This window comes from Pongo pygmaeus, chromosome 1 (assembly GCF_028885625.2).
Source record: "Pongo pygmaeus isolate AG05252 chromosome 1, NHGRI_mPonPyg2-v2.0_pri, whole genome shotgun sequence".
In the NCBI taxonomy this organism is placed as follows: Eukaryota; Metazoa; Chordata; class Mammalia; order Primates; family Hominidae; genus Pongo; species Pongo pygmaeus.
The window spans coordinates 194802471-194829007 of NC_072373.2; the positions used below are offsets into that span (position 1 = coordinate 194802471).

At 44.0% G+C, this 26537-nt stretch overlaps 1 protein-coding gene across 5 annotated transcripts in view; it reads right to left on the reverse strand.

Moving 5' to 3' along the window:
* Window positions 1-823: 823 nt before the first annotated feature.
* Window positions 824-26537, reverse strand: part of AGO1 (argonaute RISC component 1) — a 45598-nt gene continuing 19884 nt past the window's right edge. For all 5 annotated transcript variants that reach the window (XM_054496120.2, XM_063665911.1, XM_063665917.1 and 2 more), the window contains 8 exons: window positions 22545-22729; window positions 15637-15796; window positions 15364-15454; window positions 14096-14290; window positions 11883-12017; window positions 11187-11288; window positions 10347-10546; window positions 824-10104 (listed from right to left, as the gene is read on the reverse strand). In XM_054496120.2, coding sequence (XP_054352095.1) covers window positions 9996-10104; window positions 10347-10546; window positions 11187-11288; window positions 11883-12017; window positions 14096-14290; window positions 15364-15454; window positions 15637-15796; window positions 22545-22729 — 1177 coding nt within the window. In that variant the 3' untranslated portion in view covers window positions 824-9995. The remainder of the gene's footprint in view (window positions 10105-10346; window positions 10547-11186; window positions 11289-11882; window positions 12018-14095; window positions 14291-15363; window positions 15455-15636; window positions 15797-22544; window positions 22730-26537) is intronic.

A 26537-nucleotide genomic window follows, 5' to 3' on the forward strand; every position in this document is an offset into this window, starting at 1 on the left:
CATTTTTAATCCTCAACTGTACACAATCCAAATCTTGGTAGCAGCATCTGACAGGGTAAATACCAACTCTTGTGCAAGGGTCTTTTATATCCTCAACCCCTCTGATTCTGGAACTGGTTCCCTAAACAAAGGCAGACTTCTTCAGCTTCTTCCAGAATAGACATTAGACATGGTGACAGTGATAAACCTTTGGGGTGGGCTAGTCTTTTTCGGCATTGATGGAGCAGAATTTACACCCTCTGATACAATCCATCTCAGTAAATGTCAATAATGCCTTCCTATCTACTTCTGCTATCCAGGAACCCACCTCTTTAGAGTGAACGCATGTGAAAGGCTCATGATTTGTAATATCAAGAAGTAGGAAGACAAAGAGGTTTGAAGGATTCTGCCAAAGGCAAAGCTGTATGAGGCTCTCTCCTGACTACATGTACACCCTATATTTGGATAACTCATTCCCAACTGAGTCTGCTCTTAAGGGTACAGAGCAGGGTCATTGGGTATTATTTTAACTGTCATTGCCCCAGTACCTAGAACAGTGCCAGTGCCTGGCACATAGCAGCATTCAGTATATTTGTTGGATTGATGGATAGATAGGTGAATAAATAAATGAGCTTCAAGAATGGGGCTCAGCAAACAAGCTAAAACTCTGCCCTCATACCTGGCGACACTGGTTGTTCTGAGAAGAAAGAAATACAGAAATAGTACAAAATCTCAGGTGCAGAGAAATCAGTGCCCTCTGAAAGTTGAACCTCCTCAGGAGCCATCAAATACCCAGTGCAAAATTTCCTAAAATATGATACAAAAGTATAAACTAGAACAGAAAAAAGCAACAAACGGAGCTTTAATAAATTCGCAAAATTTTAAACTTTTGCTCTTCAAAATGAAAAGGCAAGCCACAGACTGGGAAAAATAGATGTAAAAGATATATCCAACAAAGGACTTGTGTTTAAAATGAATAAAGAACTCTTACAACTCAATAAAACTCAATTTTGAAACAGGTAAAAGAGGCTGGGCCCAGTGGCTTATGCCTGTAATTCCAGCACTTTGGGAGGCCGAGGCGGGAGGATAGCTTGAAGCTAAGAGAGGCCAGCCTGGGCAATAATGAGACCGAACTGCTACCAAAAAAAAAATTTTTTTTAATTAGCTGGGCATGGTGGTGTGCACCTGTAAGCCCAGCTACTCAGGAGGCTGAGGTGGGAGGATTGCTTGAGCCCAGGAGGCAGAAACTGCAGTGAGCCATGATCATGCCACTGCACTCCAGCCTGGGTGACAGAGTGAGACACTGTCTCAAAAACAACAAATACAACAGGTAAAAGATGCGAACAACAAAGATACGGGGATAGTAAGTAAGCACATGAAAAGATGATCAATATCACTGGTCACTAAGGAAAGGCATAATGAGCTACCAAATACTCAGTGCATGCAGGAAAGACAGAGTGGCCAGCTGCCGCTTTAAGTACCATGTCCCTGCCCAGTAAGTCAGGCTCAGGGAAGCACAGTTCACACTTCCCTCCCTGCTGCCGCTATTATTCTACTCCACTTAGGACTTTCTACTCCTAGGCTTCTTGTGTTAGACAAGAAACATCACTGGATGAGGAGAGCAACTGAGTACAATCCTCTCACATGGGCCAAGATTAGAGTCAACTGGCAACCTGAGTTCAAATCTCTTCTCCTAGACCATCAGTTTCTACAAGGTAGAAAGTAAGTTACTTTATACTCTAGCAAGATACAATATAAAACATGGGCTTTAGGGACAGACACAGCTAACACTGAAGGCCCTCTCTTACTTGCTGTGAGCCCGGGAAAGTCACTCAGACTCATGTTTCTCATCTGTAAAAGTTGAAGTACCTTTGAGACCAGATGCTGCTTATCCAATAGCCCTTATCTCCTTTCTTGCTAGTAGACATGACTGAACTTTCTAGTCCACATGACTCAAAGGATAATTCATTAATCTAAGCCACTCCTGATGGATGATCTTACTTGCTTTGCCAGTGACAGGCCTGAGATGACCCATTTCTAGCAAAGCCATGAGGCTGTATCTGCTGGAGCTTCCAGGGAAAGCCTTCCTTGCTTTAGAAGGACACAGAAAAATTTGTCTTTTGCCAGACACGGTTCTGTCAGCATTTCCTTCCCAGAATTACAGTAGCCATATTGGGACCATGAGGCAAACTGGCGTGAGGAACATGGAGGATGGCAGAGCAAAAAAATTTCAAGAAACTGAGTCTTTGGTGTTATCACTGAGCCACTGAATTAACCAACCTTGGAGTAACATTAAATTAGGATTTCTTGTCATATGAAATGATAGTTTTCTTATTTAAGAAAAATTTAATCAGAATTTTGTAATATGCAATTGAAGATAACTGATAAACTATTTCGCATGTAAAGATGCTGTGAGATGCAATTATATAAGATACTGTAGAAAACACCTAGCCAAGTACTTCAAAGTACCCAAACAAACCCTTCCTCCTTTTGCAGCTCACTCTCATTAATAGCCCCCAGGCCTTTTCCAAAAACCTGGCTAAAAGTTCCCACTGTCTCTTTTAAGAGGAAAGTTCCCTCCCTTTGGAAAATGGGGATGAAGGACCAAAGGCTCCCTAGAAAGGTCCCTCAATATTATTATACTTTGTCCAAAAAAAAAAAACCCAAACAAAAAACCATTGCCAAGAGGATAGTGGTAAAGGTGCTACAGTCCAGAACAACAGGACAGTATGTTCCTGCAGGGTAAGCCACAAAGGCCTAAAAAACCTTGGTATGATATACTGGAGAAGGCAGTTGTACATAAGTGGAAAACTAAATACATCTAATTCCCCAGCAAATCCACTTTTCCAGTTCTTCCTTCTTGACACAGCTGCTTTGAAGGAGTACTTCTGTCATGCTGTGTGCCTTCTAAGCCTGCCTAGGCATTTCTCAGCCTATCATCAGAGGAATAAATGTCTGCAAAGCTAGAAACAAAAAAGGTGAGCTAATTTTCCAATTCGACATTACTTCCCATTCAAGCAGTAGACAGCAGCTTAAGGATGGCCCAGACTCAGAACTTCCAACTAGTCTTTTCCTTGCACTAACTCTTTCGTTTAGCCACCAAATCCTAATTGCCATGAGATTCTGGGGTCTGCTACACCAAGAGATACCAAACAAATACCCAGCCTGACTACCCCAAGGCAACTGCTAGTCCAGAATGTGCTCCAGCATATTTTGCCAATTGACAGAGCAGAAGGATGGATGCTCAACCAGTAATGAAAAGGAATGCCCAGAGGTGCCAGGACAAGCCTTCACTGAAAACCTTGAGCTCCAGGACCAAACAATGCAGGCTCCCAGTCTTTTAACTTGAGTAGCAACCATAGGCAAATCCTGAAGGCTTTTCAATATCAATCTTTTCTAAAACTGAAGTTTATAGCAAAATTTGCCATAATCCTCCTCCTCCTATTCCCCCTGCTAAGTACTTTATTTCTGCCTTACTCGGGGTCATAAATTTATGTCTTATTTCAACTGGGCAAAATCTGCTCCATGTCCAATCTGCTCTTCAAGTTCAACCAACCTCCCTAACCCTTGCTGCTGAAAAGAAGCATGGGACTGGCTGGGTCTTTCCCAAGGGAGTCTGCCAGGTGATAGCCACAGGCCAATTCACAACACTTGGCCTCCAGAGGAATGCTAGGTCCACATATGTACACACTGGCTGCCACTGACGATTTCTCACTGGGCTATCTGCCAGAATCCTTCTCTGAGCCTTCTTACCCCCATGCATAGAAATAACAATGCTCTAGCAGTACCAGGAAGAATGCCAGAATTTACATGCTTGACAATTATACCACCAGCTTAAAGTACAAAACCATAGAACCTCCAACTTGGGGTGAGTGGGAAAAGACAATGATAATGTGGTTAAGTATCTGCTTACCTGAAGATTCAGGAATTCTGAGTTATCCCGTGTACTCCTATCACTTCTTAATCCGCTGCCCACCCAGCCCATACTCATAAACCACAGACTACTAGCCTATTTCAATTATATTTGCACATACTGATCCGTTGGTATATGCCATGACCCTGAGATGACAAAAATGAAGAGAATATAGCTTCTGCTCCTAGGAGTTCACAGGCTCTAAAGAAGACAAGTTATGGAAATAAATATGGTATGCTACTATTATCTAGTACACTGGAACACGGTTTATAATATTGGCTAGGAACAAAATTAGGTTTTGTTTATTCTTTTACAATTATCTCCTAATTGGTGGTAGTTGTGGTGAACTTGAAAGTCCTAGTTTTAGCCATTTTAGAATTGGTTTTTCCAATGCTCATTTTCAAGAAATACTGGAGAATAACCTAAGTAAGTCATAGAGTTATAAGATCCCCAAAAGATGGGGAGTAGAAAGGTAAAACACACAGAAAAGAAAGAACTCCTTCTCTGCAGCAGTTCATGTTGTTAATCACTCCCTTCATGAACCTTCTTCTACTCTGATTTCTTCTCCTACCTCACTAAACTGGTTAAACAAAGAAACAAAAAACCCACAAACTGTCTACCAGTGATCTGTCACCTTAAGATCTGCTTCCTCCCCCGAACCTTTAAATTGAGTTTCTTAGGGGGCTGTATACTATGTTTCTCTTCTCTTTTTCTAAGCTATCTCATTCATGCCTATGGCTTTAACTACCATCTACAAGACTCCCATATCTATAAATGCAGTTTTACAGTCTTACCTGAGCACCAACCTGTGTTTACTGGACACCTTACCCTTATTGCCCCACAAAAACCTCAAAACTCAGTCTATACAACATTGTCTTTCTTCAAAAACTCCCCACCTTTCTTCTACAGTCTCCCCGTCACCCCCATCTTGACTGGCAGAATGTCCCAACACACTCCTATGGTCAAGGAGAAACCTGGGAGCTAACCTCTACTCCTGTCTTCTCCTCCCACCAGCCATCGAGTCCTATTAATTCTATCTCGTCTCTCAAATCTGTCCCTTCCTCCCTATATTTGTTGTTGTAGCCTTATTCCACTCCCTCATTATCTTCCTCCTATGCCAGGGGACTATTTGGCTAATCATATCCCCCACCAAACTTAATTCACTTAATGAGACAGACACTATTTTCCTCATTTTGAATTGTGCCTGCCCTCCCCACAATACTGCTGGCACAGTCCTTTGCATGTTTGTTGAATGAAGAATAAATGAATGCTCTGTGAAGTATTCCTGCATAACAATCTACAGTATTATTCTCACCTAAAAGCTATTAGAGATGTAATCAGTCCCAAAAGTTTGTTTTGCTGGTAGGAAAAAAAGAGAAAGACCGCACTTTAGAAATAGAAGCCACTGTTGTCTTTATAAAACACAGAATTGTGCTGCTGCTGCTGCTGCTGATGTTGCTTGCTTCAGAAGGAACTGTACGTTACAGCTGCTGGGATAATTTCACAATGGACTGGACAAGGTACAGCTCAAAGCAGGACACAAACACAAATCTCAAAGGGAAACAAATGCAAACAAGTACACAGCTGTGGGGATCCAGAGACATTTCCCCATCCATGCTGGACTTGAGAGGGATAAAAAGTTTAGAAACTAAAGTGAAAACTAGAGTAGTCACACATGCCCACCACATGGCTGCTAAGTGCAACATCACATACCAATTAGGCTGGACTGTGTGCACAGGAAAGTAATTTCATTTTTCCTTATTGCTACTACACCAAGGGACTCAGTGCATTCAACAAATGTCTTTACTTGCACAATTCTTGGAGGGTTTCCTATTTTCCTCTGTAAAGAAGGAAATCTCCCTTTCCCACCTCATTCTGTTTTGTTTTTAGCTCATTCCTTCCCCTCCCTTTCTTGGACGCCCAAACAGCAGCCAGAGGTTCTAAGTCAGTATGAGTAGAGTAAGGGGAGAGCACCAACCCGGCCTCTCTCCCTGTCCAGGGAGAAGGCAAGTCCTATTAAGTCAGAGGAAAGCGAAAACCAGAAAATACCTCCTTCCCAATCTGCTTAGAAGGCCAAATAGTAAAAAGTGCCCTGCATATCCCTGCCATGATCAGATTTTAAGAAGGAAGGTATTCCAGCTACCATCCTAGATTGGCCTAGGCCCCATATATAAATAAAAAATAACTTCCCCCAATGTAGTTTCCAAAACTGCCTTTTGGCTAGTTTGAGATGATTCTTCTACCCTGATCGGGAAGAAACTTCCAACCTTGTTAGGTACACACGATTCCAGGTCCAAAATTGTCCCACCAGCCTTACAGATATCCTATGGGCCAGCTAATAGTCAGTGCGCCCTTGGCTGCCCATCTTGAGTGCTGGCCTTATTCACAAACAGAAAAAAAAAAAGTATCCAAAAACACTGCTGCTTAGCTAAATATGAGGCCACAGAGAAGCTATCTAGCAGGTGGGCATTAGGAGCTTTTTAGGGAAGTTTCAAATTTCTAGGTACCTTCTTCTTCGGCTTTATGTTAAACCTAAGTTCCCAGCAACAATAGCCCCAGGCTTATCCCTGGAGGCCAGTGTAGCACCTCAATCCCTAATGGATCAGGTTGGACTGGATAAACAATCAAAGAACAGTGCTCTCCTTTCCTACGTTTTATTCAAATTCTCTCCATTCTCTTCTCACTCTTTTTCCTTTATGTCCATCCCCTAACACTCAAACCCAGGATACCCAAGTAGCTCAACCCTAAGACAATCTCAGAAAAGCCAGGCCCCAGGTAAAGAGAAAAAGAACCAGATTTAGAAAAAGCAATGAGAGAAACCAGCTCCAAGGAGTGGACAGGTTTGGAGAATGCCAGAAACCCTCCTGACTTCACACAAGTTGGACAGGTCAGTTGCTCTTCTCTAGGATAAGCTTGAGGGCAGTCCAGCCCAGGTGGACATCTCTGGGCTTGGGGAACAGGTTCTTGGTCTTCTGCAGTCAAGGAGCTAAGCCTGACCCTGCCAGCTAACAGTGGGATCATTGCAGCCATGCAGAGATTTCATCATCACATAGGCAGGCAGGCAGGCAGGCAGGCAGGCAGGCAGGCAGGCAGGCCGGCCGGCCAGCAAGCAAGCAGAGTGAATAGAAGAAAAGGGAAAGGAAGCCAGGGAAAGAGAGAAGAGGAAAAGGAAGGCAAAACAGTGGTACAAAGGGAGCAAGAGACCCAACTAAGAGGATGAGGCTGGGGGTCCCCCAAGCACTTCCTTGAAGCTTGGGTAAGAAGCACCACTTAAACCAAATCCACATAAGCCAAAGCTTGCTGCCAACACCACTTCTCCATCTGCATGCACCACCTTTCAAACAGGAATAATCCTCAAGGTCGGGGTATTTTTCAAGTCTCAAAAATTATCTTTTTACAAAAAAATCAGAGTAAGAACTCATTTCTTGTCATTGCCCAAAGCTGATTCTCTTGCTTTTTATTTCTTGAATGGCATATGCCATGCCAAAGGGCTAAAAATGCATTTCAAGCCCCAGCTGAAAGCCAACTGGAGAGAGTGAGGCAAAGAGAGAAAAGGAGAGAACACAAACTTGTTGCTGGGAGTAGAGGCTGCCACCTGCTCCCTATGGACATTTGCAAATGCTGGTGAATGACTGGACCCTCCAGGAATAGTGCCCTGATCCTAGCCCCAAAATGTATCCAAGTAGAGAACATGCAGAGCCCACTGTCCCAGGAGAGCTCCCCTCCCCAAAGGGTGACAGAACACGAAGTAGACTGTATATGAAGGCAATGGACAGGGCAGATGGAGTGTTAGCATCACTCTCTTTAGGCACTTGTGTAAGGAATGTAGGCTCTCCAGTGAGCTGCCTCCTCCCAGAGCCCTCCATTCTGTTCTTCAGCTGGGCTTGTGCCTATAGGGCACCCCATGCTGTAGCCAGCAGGAAAAAAGTAAAGGAGGAGTTACTCAACAGTCATGATGCTTTCTCCATAATGAATGTTTGTGCTACGTTTTGTGAGTTGCTGAACAATGTAACCAACCAGAACAGAACCTGGGATAGATTGTTTTGCATAGCAAATCCGGGTCATACAAGGGCAGCTGAGGGGAGGAAATGGTAGTTCTAACTCTACAGGCCAGGATTTAGACTATTCTTCCTCCAGCTGGCCTCCAAGCCTGGGCTAGGTCTAAAGTAATCATGGCTTCATCACCAGATCAGGATAGATCCAAGCCCAGGCTCCTCAAAAAGAGGAAATTCCACACTGAAGTTGCAACTCCCCATCCCAAGCAGTGGGGCAGGAAAAAAATGAACAGTCAAGGAAAAAGGGCAGGGGGGATGCTTGCTTCAAGGCCAGCAGAAACCAAGCTAGAACCACCACCTTCTCCAGTCCTGCAAGACAGCCAAACCCCATGTCTCAAGACAAAAAAAAAAAAAAAAAAAAAAAAAAAAAAGCCCATGCCACCCACTCACATGCCCTAGTGGGAAACCAGGAAAAATTCATTTGTGTAAACAGAAGCAATAGGGAGCAGCAAAATTCCCCAGCCTGTCCACAGGACACGCTGGAATCTAGGATGAGCCAAAGGGTCAGAGGACAGTCCAGGGGAAGGAAAAAGATGCACTTGCAAGAAAGAGTGCAGGACAGTGCAGAGGAGGGAGGCTGTAGCAAGAAAAAGGTATTATCTGCACAGAGGAAGGATGGAGCCTGGACCCCATCTTGGGGCGATAACCACCCCCTCCCTACCTAGCCAGGTCAGAGAACAAATCAGGTACACAGTTCATTCTGATGGCTCAGTGTTTCTGGGATATAAACTCATCAGGCATGGGAAGGATTTCCAAATTTTGGCAATACACTCAAGTTATGGTATAAAAATAACATTTTGTTTTCTCTCTTTTTTCTCATTTTAGACCTAAGAGTTTTTTGTTATAAGACACCCCAGTTAAGAAATATTGAAACATAAGAGACTTGACCATCAAGGGAGAAAAGAAGCCAAGAGTGAAAAATGCTATGAAAGTAACTCCAGACCTGGGCGGGGCGGGAGGTAGGAGGAACAAGGAGAAAAGGAGGCATTAAGTGGAAAGGCCAGGGGCCAGTCATCTCAGCAGCTCCGAGACTTGTCATGTTTGAAAGTGCAAATGTCAATGGATTTTAACCATCTTGAGGTTGTGATCTTTTAAAAAGCTCAATGAATGAGGAAGTCAATTCCTTCAAATGCAAAATAGCTGGCTTTCTGGCTGGAGGTTTGTTGGGTCTGGGGTATTTCTTCCCCATCTACCTCCTCTCCCACCCCCACCCCATTCCCCAAAGAAAGGTACAAAAGGTTGCAGTTCTGCAGCATTACCGTTACAGGGAAGGCACTGGTTACCCACCAGCGGGCGGAAGGAAGACAGGGTCGTGTCACTTCAAAGCTAAGTGCCATAGTGCCTTAAGTATTACTAGGGGCTGGATGTCTGTCAGGGAGGAGAAGTAAGGTGGGGCAGAAAATGTGGACAGAGAGGAATAAGGGGAAGGTGGGGGGTGGCAGCTGGGGGAGGAGCAACCAAAACCATTAAAAAATCTTCCTACAAACTGGATTCTGAACCCATTAAAACATCTAGTATCCTAAAATATTGATCTGGGTCTGGTTTCATTTTTCTTCTTAAACAAATCTAGTCCTTTTCTGATTAAGGCTCCTAAAAAATCCTTCCCTCCTCCCACCCACTTTCTCAAGCCCCTCACTTTCCCATCTAAAGTATCAAACCCAAACCTAACCAGCTTTTGTCTGCAGGGCTACAGAGTTGACCTTACCAAGCTGTCAAGCATGAGTCTTTAGCACTGTGAGTCACATGAGACACCTGTGTGTATGGTGGGCACCAGTGCTGCCCCTTTTGGTCCAGTGGGGTCAGGGCCAGATGTGACAAGATGGGGTGAGGGGTGGGGGACATGAGGTTGATATCAGAGATTTCTGGCTGGTGGTCTGTCTTGCTGGCCCTGTTCCCCACTCTTACACCACCTCTATAGAAGGAAACAAGGCGTCCTACACTCCTCCCTACCCCACCTCCCTCCTCCTTGCTTCCTCTGGATTTGGGTGGCACAGCTCCTGGGGCTTGGAAAGCTTTCTTCTATCCAGTGAGGTAACAGCGTTCTGCCTTCAAGCGAAGTACATGGTGCGCAGAGTATCCTGGTGAACCTGCACGGCTTTGGCCAGGGCCTGGGGGTCCCGCCCATTGCTCTGCCCCGATATGTGGCTCCCCTCTCCACTGAAAAGGAAAAAATGAAAGAAGTCCTTCCTGGTGAACTGAGCTGCTGCTAATTCCCTCACCCAGCCCTGGGATGCCAATTCCCATACCAACTTAAGAGAAAAACCCAACCCAGGATTGGGCAGACGAGCCCAATGACACCAAATTGGACAGCACTCATTTCCTTCTACCCAAGGAAAGTTGAGAAGATCTGGCACAATAGGCTGAAGCAAAAAGGAAGCCAACCTGATCCCAGGCCTCACCTGTCATGCTCCTTGTCTACCAGGTGGTATCGTGCCCGGAAAGCCACCAGGCGGGCATAGTAGGCAGGTGCTGGGATAGAGACAGAGCGTGTGCATCGTACGTAAGTGTGACACAGCTGGTACGTCAGGATCTGGAGCTCATCTGCTGTGAAACGGTTGTCATCCCAAAGAACATAGTAATGGGATGGTCGGCTGGTGCCCTGGGAAGATAGGAAGGTGAGGGTCCCAGGCTGGGCAGAGGAGATGACTGATAATAGGGGAACAGGATCACTGTTAAGAATATGGCTGGGTAGATGATTCACCCATGAACAGGCAGATGCAAAACTACCAACGTCATAAAGCACTCTTCTTATAAGCAACCTGCAAGTGTACTCAGGGCTTATTAAGAGAGCAGTCCTGGCTGGGCACAGTGGCTCATGCCTATAATCCCAGCACTTTGGGAGGCCAAGGCGGGTGGATCACTTGAGGTCAGGAGTTCAAGACCAGCGGGGCCAAAATGGTGAAACCCTGTCTCTACTAAAAATACAAAAATTAGCTGGGCATGGTGGCGCATGCTTGTAATCCCAGCTACTTGGGAGGCTGAGGCGGGAAGGCAGGAAGACCGCTTAAACCCAGGAGGTGGAGGTTGCAGTTAGCTGAGACTGTGCCACTGCACTCCAGGCTGGGGGACAGAGCGAGACTCCGCCTCGAAACAAAACAAAACAAAACAAAACAAAACAAACAGAAAAGAGAGCAATCCTAATTTGGATGTCATTCAGTGATGACTGATACATTCTAGGGGCAATGTGAATGAACAACTCATCTTTGACCCATTGGAACCCCAAGATAAAGCCCAGCTACCTGGATGCCTGCGTGGCTGCACAGATAGAAGTCAAACTCAAATGGGTGGGTGATGTTGGTGTCCACTGTGGTCCCAGCTGGGATGTTACCACTCTTCCCAATCTGTATAGAGACAAACACAACCAAGATCCCAAGACCTGCCTGGCCCTAACCAGGACCCTGGCTCAATTCTACTCTGACTTCACCAAAATCCCAAGAACAAAGCCAAAGTTGCTATTCCCTGAGGGTACTGAATCTTAAAATAATATGCTTCTAAAGTCACACAGACCTGTGTTCAAGTCCTTTTGGCTGTGTGATCTTAGCAAGTCATCTAACCTTTCTGAGGTTAAGCTGGAGATGATAATAATACCTACTTCACAGGGTTGCTGTGAGGAAGACGCCTTGTACAGTATCTGGCACATAGGAGGAGTTCAATAAATGGTAGTTCCCTTTCCCTTCTCTAGGAGCTGGTCTATATATGGGGTCTAGGCCAGGGAGCTAGGAGGAGGGAAAGGAAGTATAAGGGAAGGACGGGAGGAGGTGGACACTAGTGAAGGCAGTGGCAGAGGAAGGACCACAAGAGCTAGGAGGAGGGAAGGGGCCAGGAAGGATGGATAGGACAAGGACTAAATCCCCAGCCTTTATCTCAAGGGCTTCTTCTCTATTAAGATAAGGGAGACAGAAGGAGGGGATGGGAGGCCTCAGTCCCTCACTCACTCGCTCATTCTTGTCAGCACAGAAAAGGCGGGTGTGATGGCGTTTCTGAACCACAATATAAGTGATCCCAGGCTGGTAGTCCTTTTCCAGTTTGATGCAGGCATCACGAATGGCCAGTAGCTCATAATGGAGTATCTAGGCATAAAAAAATGGAGACTACATAAAAAAATGGAAACAAAGAAATACACAGTTCCTCTTGAGTTCACATACCCTTCTGAACTAAGGAGTTGCCACTTGTAATACAGCTTTTGGCTCAGTCTCCCTTTATATGCTGATGCTCAACAATTAGAGATGATAGGCCCTTCTTGTCAAAAGCAGCCTTATACTCAGTTCACTTAATATGTTCCTATAAAACCTTGGCCAGGAGGCTTGGCATCAGAAGACAACACTCATCTGGTTCCTGTGTATAAAGAGACCTAATACCAAGACACAGAACAAAGGTTCACAGAGAAATCACTAAAATCACAATGCCCAAAGTTAGTTTCACTCAGGATCAGGTGACTAATGAGAGTTCTCCTTTGGGCTCCAAGAGCAGACAGGTTGTGGACCACCAGAGAAGAGCAGACATATAGTTTCATAATGGGTGCAGAGAGAGTAGGTGAATTCAGTCCTGCAAAGCAGCAGGATTATAAGAAAATAGGCTAGCTAAGGGAAAAGCTAGAAGTAAATAATCATAGGCAATAGTTGCCTGTGGCCGTGGATGTCAGATATAGAGGGTCAAAACTGTATGGTAGAGAAGGATAGACTTTGGAATCAATTAGATTTAAATCCAAGCTTTATCTAGTTGTATTACATCAGGCAAGTTATTCAACTCCACTAAGTCTCATTTTCTCCACATCTATTAATGTTACTAAGACCTGCTTCACACAGCTGTTATGAAGACTAAGATAGACAATTAAGTAAAAGCATAGAAAACCTGGTAGGGCTTAATAACTGCTGATTGCTTTGCTAAGCAGTTTGAATTTTAACCCAAAGCTATGTGAAGCCACTAGACATTTCTGAACAGATATGTGATATGATAAATGTGTCTGTTATTTTAGAAAATACTGGATGACTTAGAAATTGGGCATAATGGCCGGGCACGGTGGCTCACGCCTGTATTTCCAGCACTTTGGGAGGCCAAGGCGGGTGGATCATTTGAGGTCAGGAGTTTGAGACCAGCCTGGTCAACATGGTGAAACCCCATCTCTACTAAAAATACAAAAATAAGCTGGGTGTGGTGACTCATACCTGTAGCCCCAGCTACTTGGGAGGCTGAGAAAAGAGAATCGCTTGAGCCCGGGAGGCAGAGGCTGCAGTGAGCTAAGATCACACCACTGCGCTCCACCCTGGGCAAGAGTGAGACTCTGCTCCCCCCAAAACAAAAGAAAAAAAGAAACTGGGCATAACAGTTAAGAGCATAAACTATGGAATCAGACCAATGTGTCTGAATCCCAGTTCCACTCCTAATTATCTTTGATGACATTAAAGATCACGTAACATTTCCAAGCCTGTTTTCTCATCTGTTAAATGGAAATACACTATTATTCCAAAGGACTATTGTAAAGCATTAAATAGAACATACGTTTCCACTCAGATTTAGGAAAAAAAAACAAAAACAAAAACAAAAAACGTGAAGTGCTTAGGACAGTTCACGGCACATAGGAAGTTCATTGGAATAGTAGTTATAATACTATTAAATGGTAGTCAAGGATACCAGTTCAGGATAGAAGTTAGAAAAAAAAAATGAAGGCTGGCAGTGAGAATGAATAGGAGGAATATTACGAAGGAGGGTCAAGAGCATTAGTCCTAAAATGTAGTCTCCAGACTATCAGCATCGCCTAAGAACTTGTCAGTATTGTAAATTCTTGGTCCTCATCCAAGACTCACTGAATCAGAAACTCTAAGGGTAGAGCCCTTAAAACTGTTTTAATAAGCCCTCCAGGCGATCTTAATGTAAGCTAGCATTTGAGAATCATTGGTCTAAACAATCAGTCTCCAACATGAACCAACTACTTAAATAGGCACTGAGGGTCTTCTATTATGAGAAGAAAAATCTACAGATGCTTTTACACTCCATCCCTCAGTTGCGATCCTTGCCCCCAAGTCTACCCCATTTAGCAAAGCTCACTAAGAAGTGACACACCTCTCAGTGCCAATAGCTTAGAAAAGGTAGTAGCACCTAGCTTTCCAGCCATGATGTGAAAGTTTTCTCCACCTATTGTGGGCCCTACCTGGGGTAGCTGGCCTTCAGGCACCCCATCTCGATAGAAGATGATGCGGGTAGGCTTGAAACGGGTGGACTTGTAGAATTGGATGAGGAGCTCACGCACCATGTAGGACAAGTCTTCAATGATCTCTTGCCGTGGTCGCTGCACCCGCACAGTAGCACAGTATCGGCTGGGGTGGGCATCCATACTGCCTACCACCTGACAGTCAGAGAGAAAGGATTAGCTCCTAGAACCTTCACCTTCACTGTCAGGCTATGGGTTTGTGGAAAGGTTTCTTAGCAAGAAAACTACAACTGAATGACTAGAGCTTGAGATTCAATGAGCCCTGGTTTCAATCTCTATTCTATCACACAAGCAGAAGTTACTCAATCTCTCTGATCTTTTTTCCTCTTCTCAGATGGTGATAAGAACGCCTGCTTGCAGTGCTACTGGTGTCCATATTAAGCACCTTACACAGGGCCTAGCCCACAGTAGGTACTTGATAAATTGATTTCTCTCCCCTTTGCAGAGGAGCATGTGAAGGTTTAGCACTACTAAATCAAACAATGGCCTCATCCAGTCCCAAATTTATCCTTTTTCCCATTCAAATGCTAATCTACCCAGGAATCATGACCATAGTAACAGTGTTCTTGTGGTTGATGGAAGAAATGCCATTTACAAAGGAGACAGCAGCCAAAGCCTAGGAGGGATGGCCACAAGGAAAACAGGGATAAGCATATTATAGGGTTTCCCTGCACTTACTGAGGTTAAGACCAGTGTGCTTACAGAAATGTGAGGGTTTTGGAAATATAAGTGGGAAAGAAGGTCTGATCCCTAGCAATTTGGAAGCCCCTAAGAGACAAAGAGCAGAAAAGTCAGGAGAGAGATAAGAGAAACATCTAATCTATTATACAGGTCGGGGTGAAGATGGGCAGAGCAAAGGATAGTCCCAGCAACTAAGTAACTCCCTTTAAAGGGATTTCAGAGAAGATATAGTCCCTCCTCTAAATCCCAAAAGCAGGCATGGAGAAAGACAGACATTCAAATGCAGAGCAAGAGTGATGCAGAATGAGTAAAGTCTCTGGCTACACTCTCGCTACTCTCCCTGAAAAAAGACAACATACAGAGCTACCTTTATGAGATATCAAGGGAATGGGAATTGGGAATAGTGAGCTAAATGGACATCTTATGAAGGCTCAAGAGCCAGAGCTGAGGGAAGGAAATCATGGGCAGTTTTGAGAACTCAGAGCGAAGAGGAGAACCTTATGAGGCAGCTATAGAATATCACTCACTGCTGTGATAGAAGGTTTTTTCCCATCCCCTGCTGGGGGGTGTGTAACATCTGCTCCCAGGAATATCACTGGCTGTTGAAAAACGGCAGAGCTGAGCAAGGAAGAGAAAACAAAATGGTGAGGCGCTGGGTCTTCTCTAGCTGGCACCATCCAATACCCACTCTGCTCTTCTCCCCCTTGTGTCTGATTCACTCTGCCTGGCCAAGGTCCTATATCTTCATCAATTCCCAACATGGTACCTTGACAAGGGCAAGTGGACAACAGAGTTCATACCGCTGGTGTGGGACTAGGATGTTGTTAATGCCACCAAGTTTGACATTGATCTTGAGGCAGAGGTTGGACAGAGTCTGAGGTGAGGTCTTGACCACGTTCTTCACCTGCACACACTGCGTAGCCATTCCCAAGAGCGTATCTCCAACACGTTTCACCTCAGCTATGGGCGGGGAGAGAAATGATTAGTGCATTCAACAAATATTTACTGAATGCCTACTAGATGCCAGGCAGTGTATGAGGTGCTAGGGAACACAATAATGACAGGAAACACAGAAGGTCCCTACTCTCAAAGTGCTTACTAAATAGGGACTAATTTTAAAAATCGTGAAAATTACAACACTGATAAATGACACAACAGAAAACTTCATGGAACAATGACAGCATAAAATAGGAAATAAAAACCTAGTCAGGAAAGGATTCTTGAGTAGGTAATGATTGAAATGAAATCTGATGACAGCAAACGACTTAGAGGAGAGGGGGAGTTTGAGAGACAGCATTCCAGGCAGAGGGAACAACATGCAAAAATGCACCCTGCTAGAAGATAGCAAGATGTGTTTGAGAAACAGAAAGGCCATAGTAGCTATAAAGAAGAGCAAGGGGAACATGTTGTAAGAGAAAGAATGTGGTCATTAGACTGACCTACCAGGGGAGATAAGGGTAGTCTAGATTAACAAGAGGGGTGAATGCCGGGCGCAGTGGCTCACGCCTCTAATCCCAGCACTTTGGGAGGCCGAGGCAGGTGGATCATGAGGTCAGGAGATCGAGACCATCCTGGCTAACATGGTGAAACCCCATCTCTACTAAAAATACAAAAAATTAGCCAGGCATGGTGGCGGGTGCCTGTAGTCCCAGCTACTCGAGAGGCTGAGGCAGGAGAATGGCGTGAACCTGGGAGGTGGTGCTTGTAGTGAGCCGAGATTGCGCCACTGCACTCCAGCCTGGGCGACAGAGTGAGACTCCATTTCCAGAAAAAAAAAAAAAAAAGACGGGTGAGTTGTTGAGATGGAGAAAAACAAATGGATTCCACAGATATTTGAGGGACTCAAGTTATAGACTACATGCGTGAGTAAAGGAAAAGAAAATTTTTATGGATAACTTTTAAGTTTCCAGCTTCTGCAATAAAAATAAGCCGGCCGGGCACGGTGGCTTACACCTGTAATCCCAGCACTTTGGGAGGCTGAGGTGGGTGGATCACGAGGTCAGGAGTTCAAGAACAGCCTGGCCAACATGGTGAAACCCTGTCTCTACTAAAAATACAAAAATTAGCTGGGTGTGGTGGCATGTGCCTGTAATCCCAGCTACTCAGGAGGCTGAGGCAGAAGAATCACTTGAACTTGGGAGGCAGAGGTTGCAGTGAGACGATATCACACCCACTGCACTCCAGCCTGGGTGACAGAGCAAGACTCCATCTCAGAAAAATAAATAAAAACAATAAATAAATAAAATAAAATAAAAATAGGCCATAAATTATTTGTGAGACATTTTGAGTCTGAAGTAGTTTTCTGGTCATCTCAGTGAGATATCAACTAAGCAAATGGGTCTCATGGTTCGATGCTCAAAAGAGTAGTCTGAAATGGAGATGCAAATTTGCAAATTTGTGTGATAATTAGGTACAGGTAGTAGTTGAAGGCATGTTTTTTTTTTTTTTTTTGGAGACAGAGTCTCGCTCTGTCTCTCAGGCTGGAGTGCAGTGGTGCGATCTCGGCTCACTGCAAGCTCCGCCTCCCGGGTTCACGCCATTCTCCTGCCTCAGCCTCCCGAGTAGCTGGGACTACAGGTGCCCGCCACCATGCCCGGTTAATTTTTTGTATGTTTTTAGTAGAGACGGGGTTTCACCATGTTAGCCAGGATGGTCTCGATCTCCTGACCTCATGATCCGCCTGCCTCGGCCTCCCAAAGTGCTGGGATTACACGTGTGAGCCACCGCGCCCAGCCAAAGGCATGATCTTGAGATCACTAAGGAAGATAACATAGTAAAAAGAGAAGACAACCTAGATCTGAATCTTGAGGAACTCTCAGTATTGGCAGAACAAGAAGATGAGTCAGCAAAGGACAAAAAAATCCAGAAAGCTAGAAGGAAGACTAAGATAGTGTTGTATCACGAGTGCCAAGGGAAGAAAGAGAGTGTTTCAAGAAGGAGCAAGTGGTCAACAAAGTGAAATGTGTCTAAGAGATGAGGTTAAATCAGGACCAGAAATGTCCTCTGGAGTTAGTGATATTAAGGTTAAAAAAAAAATTAGCATATAGAGGCAAAAATTGTTGTGGTGATTTAAGGTACCAGGAAGAAAATGTAGAACTAACCAAGAATTTGGTATGCTTTCAATGGAAGAGATGTGAGCATGTTTAAAAAGATCATATCTGCTTCCAAGAGAGATGGAATAGCGGCAAGCCAGTTCTACAGACGACACTCAGAAAAGCCAGATAAAATATAAAAATCATCTTTTTAAAGGCAGCAGAGAATGCTAAGAAAACAAGAACTAGAGGGGGTAAAATTCCAGAGAAGGAGAAAAAAAAAAAAAATCTCAGAGGTGAGCTATCTTCTGCAGTTGCTTTTACCCTGGGTACATTTGTTGAATCTAGGTGTGGGTAGGAAGCTAAGAGTCTAAGCTCTGCACCACTGCCATGGAAAAGAAAAGCAACAGTTTTTGCTCTGTTTAGAGATAAATTAATTCTAAATATGAATGATTTTTTTTAATCATTCAAAAAAAACACTTCAAATAGTATCTTCATGACCCTGGGATTCTTTTTCTTTTTTTTTTTTTGAGACAGATACCAAGTTTGATAAGGATATGAACTATCTAGCACTCTTATACACTGCTGGTGAAACGATAAATTGTATACTTAAAATCCACTCCTAGATATACTCCCAAGAAAAATGGTTATACATGTTCAAAGGACACATAGAAGAGTATTCACTGAAGCATTATTATTATTATTATTATTATTATCATTTTTTTAAGACAGGGTCTTCCTCTGTTGCCCAGGCTGGAGTGCAGTGGCACGATCTCGGCTCACTGCAACCTCCATCTCCCAGGTTCAAGCAATTCTCCTGCCTCAGCCTCCCGAGTAGCTGGGATTACAGGCGCCCGCCACCACACCTGGCTCATTTTTTGTATTTTTAGCAGAGACTGGGTTTCACCGTGTTGGCCAGGCTGGTATCAAACTCCTCAACTCAGGTGATCCACTTGCCTTGGCCTCCCAAAGTGCTAGGTTTACAGGCACGAGTCACTGCACCCAGGCTGAAGCATTATTTTCAACAGTCAAAAACTGGAAACAATCCAAATATTTGTATTAACAGAATAGATAAATAGATGGAAATTGTGTTATATTCATATGATGGAAAAACTATAACAAACCATAACTTTATGTTGCATGAAAGAAGTCAGACACAAAAATAGTATATATGATTCTATTTATATAAAGTTTAAATATAGGCAAAACTAACCTATGGTATTAGAAGCCAGAATAGTGGTTACCACTGGTAGGAGACTGTAGTGACTGGGGCTGTGGTAAGGTTCTGCTGCTGAACTGGGTGCTGGTTACGCTGTGACACTTTATGAAATATCACTGAGCTGAACATGTAAGATTTCTATATATACAATTTACTAAAAAGTTTACATTAAAAAAACAATCATATCACTTTAGTGGAGAGGAAGCAATTAAATATACTAAAGACAGGATAGGTATAGTACCTGATCAGAACAGGGCAAATGTGACACTGTCCTTCTACACTCTCAGGGCAACCAAATGCCAATGGGACCTTGCTTTGACCATCACTAGGAGGATGCCATTTTACCCATCCTCCCAGGAGGGATGGTGAAGGGTCTTTAGAAGAATCTGACTGCTGCTCTTTTCTGCTGGCTTAGTTCCTAGGCAAATGACTCCATTGCCTAGGAACTAAGCCAGCAGAAAAGAGTACCAGTCAGATTGTCCAGGTGGTATAATCAAGGAACCACATGTAAATGAAAGAAACTCGAGGTCCCAATAAAATATTTGAGGCTAGAGAGAAGTGTAACATAATTGAGCCCAGGAAAGGGAAAATTCTGAGTAAGTACTGCCTTTCCCAAGCATGCTGTACCATTCCCAAGCCAAAACACTGGATTTTCCCTTTAATGGAGGGAAATCAGAAACATGAATACTTATTCAAGGAAGTTCTCCTAAAAAGCATCCTTATCATCTATACAAGGGCCCAAGAAAGACAAGGACTGAAGATCAAACAACTTCTCTCCATAAGTTAATTACTGAGTATTGTATCAGTGAAAGGCATTACCTTAGGTGTGTATATAGAGAGGAAAGATTTCAGGGCAGAATCAGATCCACTCCACAACAAAGTATCAAGTAAGGTAGTAACTGATCAGTGGCCTGATAAACTAGAGGAATCCAGAAAAAGACAAGTTCACTCTCCAGGTGAAATGTCAAGAATAAAAAATAAGTAGTATTTAAACTGGGTATTAAAGGATGGAGATGGAGAGAATTTTAAGGGCAAGGTGGGGGACAAGAAGAAGAGGATGCAGATACTCCAGGCAAAGGCAAATGATGTGTACAACACCAGAGACTGAAAACCACAGACAAGAAATGAGCACTCAGAGTGTCAGCTACATGCCAGGCACTGTGCTAGATTAAGCTTTTTATATAATTAATTCATGATGCTTAGAAAGGTTAGGTACGTGTCCAAGCCAGTTGACTGGTATAGCCAGGATTAAATTCAAATTCAGTTCTCTTCAACAATTTCAGAACCAGCAATCATTCCAGTATGAGTGGCAAGCGAACAGTCCAAGATAAAGCTGAAAACATTAAACTAAGATCAGGTCCATGAAAACCCTTTATGCAGTAAATAATAGGAACCAATGAAGGTTTTTTTGATAGGAGAGTCACAAAAAGTCTTACTTGGAACCCATTCAAGAAAGTCTTAAGGCAGGGCACAGTGGCTCATGCCTGTAATCCCAGCACTTTGGGTGGCCGAGGCAGGCAGATCACTTGAGGTCAGGAGTTCGAGACCAGCCTGGCCAACATGGCGAAACCCCATCTGTACTAAAAATATAAAAATTAGCCAGGTGTGGTAGTGCGCACCTGTAATCCCAGCTACTTTCAAGGCTGAGGCACGAGAATCACTTGAACCTGGGAGGTGGAGGTTGCGGTGAGCTGAGATCGCGCCACTGCACACTCCAGCCTGGGCAACAGAGCAAGACTCCGTCTCAAAAAAAAAAGAAAAAAGAAGGTTAGAACTCAGTTGAGAAGTGTGGATCAAGAGCAGGGCATATTATCTTGAGACAAATGTGAAGAAGAACAATGAAGGTGAAGCAAAAAGACAGACTGTCTCCGAAGTTTGAATGAAGGTACTTAGAAGCAACTGTGATGTCAAATACAGAAGTAGTAAAGACAAGGGTTTGTAGAGAGGACAAACTACTGAAGAGCTGGTCCAAGAAAACACTTTCTAAGAGCAGAGACTGTATCTGTTTTATTCATCAATATATCCAGATCTTGGACAGTGTTCCATATGTAATAGGTGATCAATAAACTCTTGAAGAAAGGGAGAGAGGCCAAAGGGACAGACAAAACTTGCAGAGGGTTCAAGGATTGAATCAAGATTTTAATCACATATAATAACAATAGGTGATGATTGAAGCAACTGAAATGAATGGGAATTTTAATAAAATGTAAAGGCAGAATGAGAAGGCAGACAATAGGAACCTGTAGAATACCAAGGATTCCTGGTAATGACAAAAATAATAATGAGAGATAGACAAAAATATCCAGAAGTCAAGAGGACAACTGAGAAAAGTCATTGGCAATCCTGCGCAGAGGAGATTTAGGAGAAAGGTAGACAGAAGGCAAGATGGCTGAAAGAGGCTAAGGAATAAGTGGCTGGTGAGGTATAGGGCATACAGAATATAGAGAACTCATGCAAAAAGTTTTTTTTGTTATGTTTTGAGACAAGGTCTCACTATGTTACCCAAGCTGGGTAACTGCAGCCTCAACCTCTTGGGCTCAAGAAATCCTCTAGCCTCAGACTCCCAAGTAGCTGGGACCACAGATGCACAAGATGACTGGGTAACTTTTTTTTTTGTAGAGATGAGGTCTTGCTTTGTTGCCCAGACTGGCCTCAAATTCCTGGGCACAAGCAATCCTCCCACCTTGGCATTTCAAAGTGCTGGGATTACAGGTGTGAACCACTGTACCAGGCCTCAGAAGATTTAATGAAGGAAATAGGAAGACAAAAGCTAAAAGAGATGGCAAGATTGTGGTAATGTGCATTAGGATGGGGGATCTGAATATATTTGAGGGTTGAAAGGTATAAAGTCCCAAAGGTAGCAGGACGGGTTGGGAATAAGAGCACAGAGGAGTTAGTTGAGCGAGGTAAGAAAAACTCTTATTCCTTTGAAGCAGGAGAGATGGAGACGGAAAATAGCATAAAAGAAAAGTGCTGTGACAGAAATTTATATAATCATTCTTATTCTAAAAAATGAGAGGAAAAGAGGAGAGATAGCAAGGCTCTCAAAAAGTCCAAGTAATTACCAGGCAACACAATACTAACAGGACCACCTACTCTGCTTGGTTGTGCTGCACGATGTTCAGATAAACAATGCACTCCTGAGGATAGGAATGCACTCCTAAGGATAGGAATCTACACCAACCCGTCTCTGTACCTGGCCCAGCGTAGCCTGGCATGAGGACCAGCACACAAAGGACCCCAGTAAATGTTGCTGGGAAGGAGTGTGTGCAGGTAATTAGGATCTGGGATAACTCAATGGCTCAGGCATGCTATTTCTCTTATAAGAGGAGCACCGACATTAAGTAACAGCTCTGGTCAAAGCCAAGAATCTAGACTGAGTCCTTCCCAGGAGACCCCAGGGAACTACGCTGAGAAGACTCCTATCACCATTATCACTGTCCCAAGAGAACTGTACCATACACCGGCGTCTTCCCTGGCAGGATGACAATAATGAGCTGCAGCCCTGAGTAGGTGTTCTTGAGATGCCGGAACATAGGCTCCACGCTGTCTGCCCCCTGTGCATATTTGCAGAAACAAGGTTGACCCTGGATAGGCATCCCCGCATCCTTGGAAATCTTCCGCAGCTGGTCTGTGAAGTTCCTGTACACACGCATGGTCACAAAGGAGGCAGTGAGTCTCACTTGAATTCTTCTGACAAAAATCCATCCATCTTAGGTGCTTAGCAGTATAAGAGGCACTGAGAGATTGGTTTTTTGTTTTTTTTTTTTCTTGAGACAGGGTGCTCTGTCATCCAGGATGGAGTACAATGGCACAATCTGGGCTCACTCAAGCCTCGAGCTGCTAGGCTAAAACAATCATCCCATCTCAGCCTCCTGAGTAGATAGGACTAGAGGAATGCCACCATGCCTGGCTAATTTTTTTTCTTTTTGGTAGAGATGGGATCTCACTATGTTGCCCAAGCTGGTCTCAAGTTCCTGGACTCAAGTGATCCTCCCACCTCAGCCTCCCAAAGTGCTGGAATTACAGGCATGAGCCACCGCACCCAGCTAACACTGAGATTCTAACATGAATGATACACAATAATAGCTAATGTAAAAAATACGTTTATAGTTGAGTAAGGTAAGAGAGTACTTGCTAAGCGTTCGATGGTACAAACAAGGAGATGAGGAAGCCCAGAAAAGGGACCTATGGGAATTCTCAGGGTTCCCACCTTGCCCCGCTCAAGCAGCTGATTCCTGTGCTTCATTACATGTCCAAAGAAATAGGCAGATGCCCATGTGTAAGGCCTTTCTGCTCAAAGCAAATGAGGTTCCAACAGTGATGGGAGCACAGGAGATGCTCAGTAAAAATGAGTTCCCTCCTTCCCAACTGGGTCTTTGAAACCTAAGAGCCAATTATTAAGCTTCCTTTGGCTTTAGGGCTTTACCCTGGAAAGGAAGACAAAGTTGCAAGAGAGGACACACATGCAGTAGAGTAAAAAAATCAAGCTACATAAAGATACTCAAAAACTGAAATAAGCAGCAGGAAACTTAATTTGTGATAATCTTCCATTTAAGTTTAAAAACAATGTACAAGAAGAGAATGGAAGCAGCTGTTTAGGAGATATTATTATATAGCATACAAAAAGCAATGTGATAGTTTTGTGAGAAAGTATTTTTTCACATATTTAGTAAAAACACACAAGAAAAGAAACAGTCTGATACTATTATGCAAAATTTAAAATCATTTATATATAGGTATATAAATTGAGTAGAATGGTTACAATAATTCGTAACAGTGGCTTCATCAGAAGGGAGGAATAGGGCCAGCGCAGTGGCTCACACCTGTAATCTCAGCACTTTGGGAGGCCAGGGTGGGCGGATCACTTGAGGCCAGGACTTCGAGACCAGCCTGGCTAACCTGATGAAACCCTGTCTCTACTAAAAATACAAAAAAAACCTAGCCGGGCATGGTGGCGAGTGCCTGTAATCCCAGCTACTCAGGAGGCTGAGGCAGGAGAATCATATGAAACAGGAGGCAGAGGCTGCAGTGAGCCGAGATTGCACCACTGCACTCCAGCCTGGGCGAGAGCGAGGCTGTCAAAAAAAGAAGGCAGGAATGGGACTAGGGTGGAGGACGTGAAGGAACATCAAATTTATCTGTCATATTTACATTTAAAAAAGGATAAAGTAAATATGACAAAAATGGATACATGTTATTCTCTACATTTATTATCTTAAAAAAATTTTTTCAAAATGAATGTTAGAATAAAAAAACACGACCTAACCACTGTTTCATGTAAATAACAGCTAGGGCTTTGACCATTAATAGTATGTTTTCCATTTCTCTGCCCTGTATACAACTGCAATGTAGCTATTAAAAAGCCAGTATGTTACCAGATTTCATGAATAGTGGGTCTCAACTTCAAGGAAAGACGTATTTCCAATCTTCTCTCTACTACCAGACTACACTTGGAATACTGTGTCCAATGCTGGGGGCCACAAAGTATTGTGAGATGTTTAAGATGAGGAAGGTCCTAAAATCCCATCTTAAAGGTGATATAGCTAAAGTAATAGGGCCTCTTTAGCCAGAAAAAAATTCAGGGTTGCATCTAGAACTCTCTCATCCATCATCCCCCAACTACTAGTTTGTCGAACCCCATAGCACCTTCATGTTTTCCCCCACTTTCTTAGTGGAAAGGATGCCCTTTCTCAGTGCTCTGGATCCCATTACCTCATCCACACTTAGTCCCACACTTAGGGACTTTGCTCTATTTATTTTCCAGTTTCTCTGAGTTATATCTTCAATCTCTGCTTACTATGTACATTCTCCCTGGACAATCTCAGCCACTGCCATAGATGACTTGGAAATCTTTACCTTTACCTTTACCTTTAGCCCAGTCAGAACCACAGATTTAACTGGCTACTGACCCAGATGCACAAGCCACATTCTTACCCCTTACAACTAGGTGTCACTGATAAACTCTTCCAAGTTTGAGTTTCTGGGTTTATTGGTGCCCATACCCCAAATGGCCAAAACAACAGATTATCCCAAAAGAAATGGACAAGGGAAGGACATGGGAGAAAGACAAGAGCACATAGAGAATAGAACTACAACGAAGTGACTATGGCACAAAGGCAAAAAGCTGGGAGCCTTTCCAATGTTGCCAAGCAGCCTGGCTTAAATGGGGGCTAAAGAACTCAGAAAAAGGCCAGGCACGATGGCTCACGCCTGTAATCCCAGTACTTTGGGAGGGCGAGGCGGGCGGATCACGAGGTCAGGAGATCGAGACCATCCTGGCTAACACGGTGAAACCCCATCTCTACTAAAAATACAAAAAATTGGCCGGGTGTGGTGGCGGGTGCCTGTGGTCCCAGCTGCTTGGGAGGCTGAGGCAGGAGACTGGCGTGAACCCGGGAGGCGGAGCTTGCAGTGAGCCGAGATGGCGCCACTGCACCTGGACGACAGATCGAGACTCCGCCTCAAAAAAAAAAAAAAGAACTCAGGAAAGGAGACAAGAACCCATTTGCAAGAACTACAATTATGATGGTGTTTGTGTATCTGTGAGGGGTAAGGGAAGAAGGGCAAGGGCAGGTCCCACAGTCTCCAGATCCATCAGGAGCTGTTAGAACTTTCTTTCTTTTTTTTTTTTTTTTTTTTAAGATGGAGTCTCGCTTTGTCACCAGGTTGGAGTGCAGTGGCACAACCTTAGCTCACTGCAACCTCCGCCTCCCGGGTTCAAGTGATTCTCCTGCCTCAGCCTCCTGAGCAGCTGGGACTACAGGCACATGCCACCACGCCCGGCTAATTTTTGTATTTTTAGTAGAGACGGAGTTTCACCATATTGGCCAAGCTGGTCTCAAACTACTGACCTTGTGATCCGCCCGCCTCAGCCTCCCAAAGTGCTGGGTTTACAGGCAGGAGCCACCGTGCCCGGCCTAGAACTTATAGGATCTATATTGCCCAGCAAACTCCTGGGCTCAAGTGATCCTCCTGCATCAGCCTCCTGAGTAGCCAGGACTACAGGCACGCACCACTGCACCCCAGCTAAGAACGAATTCTCATGATGACTCCAAGGTCAGCTGAATTCGTCATGGCATACTTCCCCACTACCCTTGTCTAGCCAAAATGGTCAGCTCCATCAACTCTCCCTCATCCCTAGAGTACGCTGACCCCACTCCAGATCCAGAGAATATGAGAAGCAACCACTTCAAAAGATGGCAGTAACCAACTAACTGTATGTTGTATGTATGAAATAACTAACTGAGTTTTGTGGCATTTTAAACCTATCTCAATAAAACTTCAAAAAAAAAGGCCGAGCACAGTGGCTCATGCCTATAATCCCAGCACTTTGGGAGACCGAAGCAGGCGGATCACAAGGTCAGGAGATCGAGATCATCCTGGCTAACACACTGAAACCCCATCTCTACTAAAAATACAAAAAATTAGCTGGGCGTGGTGGCGGGCG